Here is a 12,090-nt window from a genome sequence, read left to right as displayed (position 1 = left end):
AGACGATGATTGATTATATGTTGGAGAGGGACAAGCCACTATACATCAGCCTGGACCTCCCTCCCAGCCCTGCTGATCGTGTGGGTGAGTTATAACTAGGAATGGTTTTCTCAATAAGCCCTGCCCACTTTATTCTGACAAGGGCCTAACACGAACCAGAGCAACGCTTCTTTATCCTTTCATCTCCTGGGATCCAACCATTAATTATTGTCGTTTCAGGACATTTGTTTAGACTGCATATCCAAGCCCTTCTCCCTACTTTGTGAAAAGTGTTAAATAATTATAATTTAAATACCCGAACAGCACAGCAGCAGTCAAATTTGATTTGATGCCTTTGATGTTACAGTAATGTTGCAATGAATTGACTGTTTCAGAATTGACTGCTGAATTGAATATATCTGCACCTCAAACAGATCTGACCTGAGGAAAATAAATGGTGTCTTCAGTCTTGAGAATGAATAATACCAAATAATACAGAATAATACCAAAAGAAGATAAATATTTCCCACCTTTGCAGCTCGGTACTGCGTGGGGGCTATCTCAGTAAACCAGACACCAGATAAAATAAGAGGGGGATCCTTGTAGCTCAAGTTCTCCGTAGAGGCTGCTTCGATAAGCTAGCAGGGGGAGAAAAAGCAGGAGAGGAAGAAGCAGTCCTCGGGGTCCGATAGAGTCAACGAGTGACTCCATCAGACCCTTGATATTTGCTTGGCGAAATTGCTAGACAATTTTCATTGTACATTTCATATTCACACAATCCCTTGCTTCAGTTTAACATAATTCCCACATTTCCTTGTTCAAGTTTAATATCGTTTTGGTAGTTGGCCATCACTTTCATTCAGGGAGCCTGAGGTCTGAACTTCAAGTCCTGTATTCAGATCAGGATTTGCAGGGTGACAGGGGAAAGCTGTGTGATTTCTTGGTGTTCCTTAAAGACATGAGTTGGACAGTGCAATGCCTCAGCTTTACAAACTGTTTTCATTAGTGGCAACAATTAGAGCTACATAGCTTCCTTCTGCAGGTGTAGAAGGAAGCTTCTCCTGTTTAAAGCGGATCAAGTCCTACACCAGTAACACAATGGGCCAAGGTCGTTTAAGCAGCCTAGCTCTACTGGCCATTGAGAGGACACTGGTCAAGTCAGTGGAAAAGACAGTTGGTATGACAGAGCATTTCCTTGAAAAGAACAGAGATACATTACATACATTAAATACTCTATATATATAGAGTATTTAATGTATGCACACAAGAGTCTCCTCTGTATCAGAGTGAGCAGTGATCATAGCGTCAGTCTTTTAACAGTTTCATGCCCTGGCAGGAACGCTACATATTCTACAGAGAGCAGATGTACTCGTGAGAGAGTAAAGGAAGTGAGATGATGAGGCATTGAACCAGACCTCAGTGTGATCTTAGGACCAGTCCGATGCTGGGAAGGGCCAAAAGAAATGGATGAAGTAAAGCTACATAGGAATGTTTCATTACACTCCCCACTTTGATTATTTATAATCACAAAATATTAACTGATTATAAAATATATAAAGGCCTTATCACCAAAAGTACAAAATGACAAAAAGTCGGATTGCACAGTTCCCACAAGCAGTAAGTCCATCAATCAGAAATGAACTGTCGTAACAATTGTTCATGTATTCAGAGTATATTGAGTATATAGTGTGTATATAGAGGAAAAGTGTAAATTGAGAAAAAAAGAAAAAACTCAAATGGTCCATATAGAAGAATGATGCTATTTCAAACAAGGTGCAAGTCAGACATGATACAGGTTGTATTATGATTTTATATCGTGTCATCAGGAATCCCTAAGAAATTTTAAATTGCCCCTTGGGGACAAATAAAGTGCTTTGAAGTCGGAGCTAACCTCGGAGTGTGAGTGAGTGAGTGAGTGAGTGAGTGAGTGAGTGTGTTAAATCCTGTTAGACACTGGGGACAATGTTGGTTTCCTCTTGACAATTTAAGACCACAGACAGCATGTGTGTGTGTGTGTGGTGTGGTTGGGGGAGAACAGGAAGTATTTTTCAGGAAATGAAAGCCAAGTTTAAAGCCCAAACCAAAGTCACACGACCTCTCTCTCTGGAGACAGAGAGCAACACCTTTTAAACCGAGAGGTCTGGGAGAAACATTAGAAGGTGAGCACAGAGAATAGAAAAGATTATGTGACTATGTTTGAACTTGTTTTCTGGGAATTCCTTCTGCTAACAATGTGGGGGGGGGGGGGGGTCTCTAACTGACTGTGTTTGGGTGGGGTCTCAGAGTGACTGTTCGTTTGGGTGAGGTCTCCTACTGACTTTGTTTTAGCTCTTAAAAAACATGACATATCCTTGTAGTCTTTATATATGTAACCCTGAGCAGCTGTCTATGATGACGTTAGCAGAACAGACAGTCACCAATGGTCCACTGTCTCTGTCTCTCTCCGGACCCTGGACTAGAATGACAGGGTGTGTTTCCCCTTTATGTTCGCTGCTCAGCTCCACTGTGGAGGGGGAAGATTATTAGACTTCCCAAAACTGTGTGTGAGTGTGTGTGTGTGTGTGTGTTAAATAACATAAATTGACAATGCTGATCTGTTAAATAGGTGACTTCTCTTCTAAGGCACGGTCTTCAACCAGTAGAAACAGAGTGAAGCGTTTGAGTCTGCAGCAGTCAGAGCGGCCACGTTGAGTCAAACAGCACAATGTTAGACGCTGTGGAGGCAATGGTGGTGGTTTCCTTTCAACAAGTTAACACCACAGACAGATGTGTGTGTGTGTGTGTGTGTGTGTGTGAACCTTGTTTATTAGAGCCCTGTCTATATCAGACAGCATTAGTATTTTGTTGGTTTTCTTGGTTGTTTTGGGAATTGAACTTCATGAGACTTAGTTCTGTTAACAGCGCTGATAAGAAACGGACATTTCTAGTTGGAGGGGGGGGGGGGCGTATGTAACAGATTTCATGTTAACCCTAGTATGTTGGATGTTACCCAAGTCCACAAGAACACAAGTACAGACCAGACCGCTGATTGAGGAAGGGCTTGTTTCTAAAGCTGGGAGCCTCATGGCTGTTATGAAACATCCGTGGTTAGGGAGGGATGTTTTTTCAGGAAACGAGAGTTCCACACAACGTGGAGTTACTTCTCCCTTTTTGGCGACAAAGATCAACACCTAAACACCTAAACACCTAAAACTAAACAGACAATAACAATGAGAAAATTGTGCTTAATTTATTAGTAGTTAGTACAGCATTTATTTGTTCATCTATTTCACAGCTGTTAGCTGGCAGCTAGAGTTGCCATGTTGGATGAAGGGAGGACAGATGTCTGTCAGACCCTGTACTGTATAAAGTTATATTGAGGTTTGAGTATAGGCATGATTAGTTGAGTCGTTTCTTCGTCCCTTTTCAGTCTGAGTTTAAATGAGACCTTTTAGTTTTGTAAATATTGGCTAGGGTGAGAAGTATCACTGGATGAGGCTTTGATATCCGGTCAGAACGAAGGGCGTGTTTAAAGCTATCACTGTAAGGACCTTAATGAGGGGCGTGTTTGTGATAGAACTTTAAACACGCCCCTCATTAAGGTCCTTACAGTGATAGAGCTTTAAACACGCCCCTCATTAAGGTCCTTACAGTGATAGAGCTTTAAACACGCCCCTCATTAAGGTCCTTACAGTGATAGAGATTTAAACACGCCCCTCATTAAGGTCCTTACAGTGATAGAGCTTTAAACACGCCCCTCATTAAGGTCCTTACAGTGATAGAGCTTTAAACACGCCCCTCATTAAGGTCCTTACAGTGATAGAGCTTTAAACACGCCCCTCATTAAGGTTCTGACCGAAAATTAAAACCTAATCCAGTGATATTTGTCAACCTAATCAATATTTTGCCAGAGTTGCCAGCTAACTGCTGTGGAATAGAATTGGTGAGTTGCTTTTATTCATCAAGCCGCAAGTCCATGCAAGTTAATCTCCTGACATTCAGCTTGTGTGTGTGTGTGTGTGTGTGTGTGTGTGTGTGTGTGTGTGTGTGTGCGTGTGTGTCTTTCAAAAAATAAACAAACTTTTGAGAATGATGGAGTTTGTGAAAGAGAAGGACCATCACGTGTCCACTAGACTACCTTCTAGTGTACAGCTTGACCACTCCTAGACATGTCCACTACCTTCTAGTGTACAGCTTGACCACTCCTAGACATGTCCACTACCTTCTAGTGTACAGCTTGACCTCTCCTAGACATGTCCACTACCTTCTAGTGTACAGCTTGACCACTCCTAGACATGTCCACTACCTTCTAGTATACAGCTTGACCACTCCTAGACATGTCCACTACCTTCTAGTATACAGCTTGACCGCTCCCTGATATGTCTACTATGCTACCTGCTGTATTCTCCCTCTGTATGTTTTATCTTTGTGATATACGTTATATATTTACACTTTAAGTTTTATCTTTATGTGATATATTGTATGTTTGCATTATATATGTTGTATCTTTAAATTGTATATGTGGTATCTTTAGATTATATGAATAATAATCTTGTGTGTGTGTGTGTGTGTGTGTGGTTGCCTGAATGTGTAAAATGAAGGCATCTGATAAGAGAAATATCAAAACCTTACCTGATACTGATGGTATAAGATGCAAGCTGATTGGTCAGAATTAAAACATTGTTTTTTCCAGCTGATGAAGCAGAGCTGATGCTTGAGGGCAGAAGTGGTGGAAGCTGTCAGAGAGAAACCATGGAAACCATCTCTGGACTCACTATGGAACCTGAGGACACGTCTTTGGACCTGAAAGAGACCAGGAAGAGAAGATGTGGTAGGTGACCTTTTTAAAGAATTTAAAATAAATAAACCAGTAAAACAAATATTTCTATCTACATCTCAAGATTTAAATTTAGCAAACGTTTGTAGCCTAAAAGACCAACCTGATGACCGCATAGACAGATTTATTGCAGGAAGCTGAGAGGAAATGGAAGAGATCAGACTGTCCTGATGATCTCTCTCACTACCTTCACCGCCGTTGTGTCAACAGCCAAATCTGCCTTCTTCCGACCAAAATAAACTCCTCCGCCTCCAACCACAGGAAACTGTTTTCCATCTTCCCTTCCCTCCTCACCCCTCCCCCCCCTTCCTTCCTCCATCAAAGCTGATGACTTTCTAACCGTCTTTACCCGAAAGGTGAAGGACATCAGCTCCTCTTTTACCCCTGCCGCCATTCTCCCTCCCCCTATCCCCACCTCTGTTTTTACCCACTTTATCCCTCTCTCCTCTGGTGATGTCAACAGAATAGTTACGTCTAACCACAACGCCACGTGCCCCCTTGACTCTATCCCCCCCCTCACTCCTCCAGGTCGTCTCGAGTGACGTCCTGCCATTCCTCACCACCCTCATCAACTCCTCCCTCACTTCAGGCCTTATTCCAGCCTTTCCCTGAAAACAGCCTTTCCCTGTATGCCTTTTAAGAAAAGACGTGACAGCATGGAAACAGAGAATTACAGAGTTTAGTTTGGACTAGTTAGGGAAAGGAGCTATAACAGATAATACAATAGACTGCGAGGATAACACACACCCAGGAATTATAATCATCTCTTCAGACATTTCCTGAAGGTTAATGCGCCAAAAAAATTAACAAAAATATGATTGTTCGCAAGTCCCAAATCTCGAGTTTTGGGACTTGTCTTTTGAGGACGATTTAGAACACACTTAAGCAGAACAAGTACTGTCTTTTGCATACTTGTTATTAGACGAGTCTCAAGGCGAGTCTCAAGTCACTGTGTGGGCAAATTAACTGCGACTTGACTCCAAGTCTCTAACTCAAGTCCCCATCTCTGGTAAACGCTTGTGTATGAACTGTATCTATGTTCATGTATGTATCTGTCTTTATGTATGTATGTATTTATGTTTATGTGTATATCTATGTTCATGTGTATGTTTATGTCTGCATGTATAGTATGTATGTGTGTATTCTTATGTATGTATGTATTTTTTGCCCCCCCCCCCCCCCCCCCCCCCCCCCCGTATGATAACCTTTGTATTACTGTATGTATTACTTTGACTGTATGTGTTAGAAAAATATTCACAAGCCAGGGCAACATGTCTGTGTTTGGCTGTATGGCTCTGCTGTATGGCTCACAGAACCAGATCATCTGAACTAGATCTATTCAACAAGCTATTTGGTTTTGCAAGAGAATATCATCAAACTATCACCATTACCCTTTATAATAAGACTCAAATAGTTATTGGAACGAAGGATAATAAGTAATCAAGCTGTTGAAGACTCTCTCTTTATTATAAGGCTTATATAGTTATAGTAATGAACAAACTTTTTTATCTTCTGATCTTCGTTTCCTCCTTTGCACCGCTGCGTCTCCAGCTACAGGACGCGACACCCTGAGTCTTCTTATCTGTGGTCTGTGTGTGCCTGTGTGCCTGTGCGTAGTCTTGTGTTTTTTTTCCATGTCATCAGAATTAAAATTATTATTATATAGAATTAATAATTATAGAATGTATTTTACAATATGTTCTCGGGGGGGAGGGGCAAGGGGGGAGGGAGAGAGGGAGGAAGGGGTAGGGCAAGAGGGAGAAGGAGAGAGAGAGAGAGGTCAGGGGTCAAAGGTCAGTCTACTGTATTACTGTATGTGTGCCTATATTTTAATAATAAGGGAATAATAACATGTATGCTAGAGACCAGTACTTGTTGTGCTTAAGTGTGTTCTAAACTCAACACAAGAGCCACAGTACCAGTCATCACTTACTGAGCTGTTCTCAGTAGAGGTCTTCAGGTGTTTCTTCAAGACGGGGAGGGATTCTGCAGACCGTAGGGAGACTGTCTGGACTGTGAATGATATCCATGCAGTATGAATATATCTCTGTGTACATTAATCTGTGTGTGTGTCCTACTCTTTAACAGCCCTGAAGTCATGCAGCATTGTCATTCTGATCTTCGGACTGCTGAGTATTCTCCTAATCTCCCTGCGCTTCAGTGAGTTTAAATCATATCTTCCTGAATATGATGGACAAGAGATCAGAATACTGTTCTACAAATACTTTGTAGGACAGGCTGTAACGGCATTAAAGGTTATGTAATACCAAACTTGACAAAATGATTAGGATGGCATACAAGAAATAGCAAGAATTGCAAGAAATTTAGAAGCTGATTTTAACTAACCCTCATATATTAAACCTGCATATATTAAATATATTAAACTTGCATATATATTAAAAAAAAAAGCTGATCCACATGCCTAGTCCTGGGGTTATGCACAGGGTGCCCATTACTCATGTCTTACTCTGTATGCACACTACTAGCATCTAGATATCGTCTTTTTCTGTGTTTGCTTTCATTAGTTTCAATTGGAGCTGGTTAGCGGTTTTGCATTGTCCTCCACAAGCTCCACCCCCGACTCGTTAATCTCTGAGCGGGAGTGTCTTCCCCTCCCTGGGAAATCTTTGTAGATACTGCTGTGTTATTCAATCATTTAGGAAAAGGCAGGTGAGAAAACTGGGTCAGAATCTTCTGGGTCGCCCTCTAGTGGACAGGTATTAGGAGAGAGTGAAGGGAGTGTCTGATGGTGCATCTCTGGATAGGTGTTGGAAACGTTCACTCATCTCATCCTGGTTTCTTCTGGTTCAGTGAGGCCTACGGAGGAGGAGGCCCCCAGCATCACAGAGTTCAACTCCTCTACCCAGCGGTTGTCCGTGGGCCAAGTGGCCCGCTTCACCTGCAATGCCAGCGGCACACCGGAGCCCACCGTCAAGTGGCTCCACAACGGCAGGCCCCTGGAGAGGAACGGCACAGACAACCAATCGGAGGCCTGGGTGGAGAGGGGGTTCCTCTTCGTCAGAGGAGTGAGGTCTGGCGTGAACACGGTCTGCTGCGTGGCGAGCAACAGCGCTGGCACGGCCAATCACACCGCTGAGCTGCTTGTCTTTGGTAAGATCTGGATCCAAGGAGAGACGTTTGTTGTTGATGTATTTATAACGTTGTTGTTGAGGTGTGTATATATATATATATTCATAAATGTATGTGTATATATATACCCATATACAAATTATATATATATATATATATATGTATATGTGTGTGTGTGTCTATATGAGGAGCTCTTTTCCAAAACGCGATAAACGCCAAATCACTATATTTCCTTGTTAAAAATGTACAGCAAGATGCAGTTTGTTTCCAAACCGCGACAAGCGCCAAACCTATTTTTTGCCTTCACCTTGTGGGACCTTGGGGAGCAGAGAGTGGTCCCGAGTGTGGAGGTCTTGTGGACCCCCCAGGGCAGCGGGACCACCTCGTGTGTGAGGCCGAAAGGGTTCACCTTGTCGGACTAGGGGGAGCAGAGAGTGGCCCCGAGTGTGGAGGTCTTTATTCCATGCATTTGGATTTATTTGATTTATATTCATTTATAGAATGAGATGAGTCCCTGATATCGTATATTGCATGTTCTCTTGTTTAAAAAAAATAATACATAAACCATCAATGGATTAACAGCGTTTTGAATTTTCTTTTATGGATTAATAGCGTTTTGAAAAAAATAACAACTTTGAATTCATAATCAATAATATTGTTTGATTTAAAAATCATTGTTCAACATGTTCAGACTGAGCGAACAAACCATTTTAACAGGATGAATTGAATATTAACAAAATATGTGGGTCTAGGTAAAAAATGACATTTTCCTGAAAGATATTCAAATGGATTCATAGCGTTTTGGAAAAGAGCTCCTCATATGTATATATGAGTACTTTTTTTTATAGTCACTTGTGTCATCCCCTGCTTTACCCAAAACGTAGCAAAACCAAAACCGTGATATGAACCGAACTGTGAATTCTGTGAACCGTTCCCTTGTTTTGTTGATGTCATGACGTGAAAGAGGTGTTTTTTAAGTCCATTGATGTTAAGCTTCTAGCGGAAGCAGACAACCAGCCATGTATGTTGTCCAATTGAACCTAGCCTCAAACCACAGACCCATTCTCAATAACAAAACAAACTATATCTTAGACGTGCAAACTTAATGGACAAGTGGAAGGATAGTGAAATAGGACAGGAATCTGAACTAGAAATCCTACAATTACTGAATAAATTGTACTTGCACTGCCATTAGACACTTATGTAAGTATATTAGTATGTTTGTTTATGCTTGTGTACATATGTTAATGTATGTGTACATATTTAAACGTATGTTTACGTATGTGTACGTATGTTTTTGTATGTGTACATATTTATACGTATGTTTACTTATGTGTACGTATGTTTATGTATGTGAACATATTTATACGTATGTTTACTTATGTGTACGCATGTTTATGTATCTTTACATATTTATACTTATTTTTAAGTATAAAATCTGGGTCTGAATCTTATTGGTCGCCCTCTGGTGGACAGGTATTAGGAGAGAGTGAAGGGAGTGTCTGATGGTGCATCTCTAGATACGTGTTGTAAACGTTCACTCCTCTCCTCCTGGTTTCTTCTGGTTCAGTGATGCCAGTGATGACCAGCATCATAGATGTACACTCCTCTACCCTGCGATTGCCCGTGGGCCAAACGGCCCGCTTCACCTGTGATGCCGGCGGCACGCCGGAGCCCACCGTCGAGTGGCTCCACAACGGCAGGCCCCTGGAGAGGAACGGCACAGACGACCAATCAGAGGCCTGGGTGGAGAGGGGGTTCCTCTTCGTCAGAGGGGTGAGGTCTGGCGTGAACACGGTCTGCTGCACGGCGAGCAACAGCGCTGGCACGGCCAATCACACCACTGAGCTGCTTGTCTTTGGTAAGATCTGGATCCAAGGAGAGATGTTTGTTGTTTATGTATTTATAACGTTGTTGTTGAGGTGTGTATATATTTAAGCAATAGATCACGACAGGCTGTGTCGTTCATTATACCACAGTGAAGGGGGTCGCCGTCCCTCCGCTGTGCGTCGGGACGGACAACGCCCCTTCACTGTGGTATAATGACCGTATACCACTGACTGAAGTGATCTATTGCTTTTATAAAACGGTTACGTATGTATGGCGAAATGAAAGTCATAGACACCCTCAATTTTGAAAAAGCTAGAAAGTCGGAAAAGCATTTTTTTTAACGAATACAAAAAAGTAGTCCCTCCTGGCTGCCGGCAAAGTGTACGGCGGTTGCTATGCAACACACTGTAGCGTCCTTCAGAGAGAAGGCTAGAGACGGTAGCTCGGTTCGCCGGCAATTTAGCCTATTATCGAGCAGTTCACTCACCGTGTGCCTATTGCTTTACAACATTTCCACCCCCTCCAGCAATCAACATGTTTTTTAGGCTTCAGTGAACTATGCTATTGCTTTTATATATAAATAAACAACAGTTCAAGTTAGGCGCGGAGTGATACTGAACTCTGTAAACTGCACGGGCGTCATAGCTGTGTGTATACGCTCAATATACAACAGTTGGGAACCAATCAGATCGCTGGATTTAAGCCACCCGTTTTATAAATATATATATATATATATATATTCATAAATGTATGTGTATATATATACACGTATACAAAATTATATATATATATATATATATATATAATTTTGTATTTATATATGTATGTGTATATATATATATATATATGTATGTGTATATATATATATATATATATATATATATATATATATACCAACTGAAAACAAATCCTCATCCGCTTATCCGGGGTCGGGTCGCGGGGACTCAAGCATGAATCAGCATTTTTTAAATTTTCCAATGAGAATGAATGGGGGGATTTTGGGCGAATAACCTGGAATATCTCGGGAATTATGAATAATATCATGTCTTGTTCTCCCGTCAGATGCCTGTGAACTCACACTGGACCCAAACACAGCCCACAGACGACTCTCTCTGTCTGAGGACAACAGAAAGGTGACGTGGGTCAGAGAGGACCAGTCGTTTCCGGATCACCCAGAGAGATTTGACTCCTATTACCAGGTGTTGTGTAGAGAGGCTCTGACTGGCCGCTGTTACTGGGAGGTAGAGAGGAAAGGAGCTGTTTTTATAGGAGTGACATACAGAGGAATCACAAGGAGAGGAGGGGGTGGTGACAGCGAGCTTGGAGGGAACAACAAGTCCTGGAGTCTTCGTTGTCTTGATGGTGGTTACACTGCCTGGTACAACGGTAGAAGGACAGACATACGTCTCCCCCCCGCTGGCTCTACCAGAGTAGGAGTGTATCTGGACCGGCCTGCTGGCACTCTGTCCTTCTACAGAGTGTCCCGAGGTGTAGGAGGGTCCTCAGACACACTGACACACTTCCACACCTTCAGGTCCACCTTCACCCAGGAGGACCTCCTCCCTGGGTTTAGGGTATGGAGGGAGGGTGACTCAGTGTCTCTGTGTCGGCTGTAGAAAAAAAAAAAGAGCGGCGGGGCGGGCACACACACACACACACACAAAACAAGTTGTTGGGGGCGGGGGGGGGGGTGGTTACGGTCCACGTAAGGTCTGTGGGCTTAACGGAGGCGTTCCAGGCGCCTGTCACCTGGAGCGCGTCTATACGTTGACTTTGTACAGATCGGCGCCGCCCCGTCTCTTTTGGCGTGAGCGCGGCTTTAGGCTGATCACTGTCGCGTCCACGCAAATCTGATAGGTCAATGAACAGGGAGGATAGTTGAGATTGTCATCCCTCTCTTCGCCCCGTTCCCCAAACGTCACATACAAAATGTCCTGGAACCAAAGAGATATTTAGAAGATATAACAAAAAAATTCTGAAGCTCTGCCACCAGGGGGTGCTGCTGCACCTGCCGCACCCCTACTTCCCACGCCCCTGTCTCTCTGTCTCTGTCTCTTTTTCTCCCTCTCTATCCCTCTCGCTTTCTCTCTCGTCTCCCTCTCCCTCCGTCCCCCCATCCCCCCGTCTCCCTCTCCCCCTCCCCCCCCCTGTCTCCCTCTCCCCCTCCTTTTTATGGGGCTTCCTAAAAGTTGATGATGGTAAACCATGAAAGGAAGAGACTTTTAACATCTTCCATAGGGTTACCTGAGCAGGTTTTATTAAGATTTCATTTTTAATTTGAAATGTATATTAAATACCTATTGATGGTAAATCACATGTTTTTTTATGCTACAATATTTGTCCATTTTCAGACATTATCATATTTTATTCTCCAG

General features: G+C 42.7%; 1 protein-coding gene across 1 annotated transcript; it reads left to right on the top strand.

Moving 5' to 3' along the window:
• Nucleotides 1-4,695: 4,695 nt before the first annotated feature.
• On the top strand, nucleotides 4,696-11,796 carry LOC311374972 (stonustoxin subunit beta-like). The gene is made up of 4 exons (XM_084490694.1): nucleotides 4,696-4,789; nucleotides 6,884-6,955; nucleotides 7,607-7,906; nucleotides 10,778-11,796. The coding sequence occupies exons 1-4, from the start codon at nucleotides 4,711-4,713 to the stop codon at nucleotides 11,329-11,331; spliced, it is 1,005 nt and encodes a 334-aa protein (XP_084346820.1). The 5' UTR covers nucleotides 4,696-4,710; the 3' UTR covers nucleotides 11,332-11,796.
• The last annotated feature ends 294 nt before the right edge of the window (nucleotides 11,797-12,090 follow it).

Source organism: Micromesistius poutassou, assembly GCF_964030765.1.
Source record: "Micromesistius poutassou genome assembly, contig: SCAFFOLD_5947, whole genome shotgun sequence".
NCBI classification, from domain to species: domain Eukaryota; kingdom Metazoa; phylum Chordata; class Actinopteri; order Gadiformes; family Gadidae; genus Micromesistius; species Micromesistius poutassou.
The sequence above is the reverse complement of the archived record's forward strand: the minus strand, read 5'-3'. Positions and strand labels throughout refer to the sequence as shown.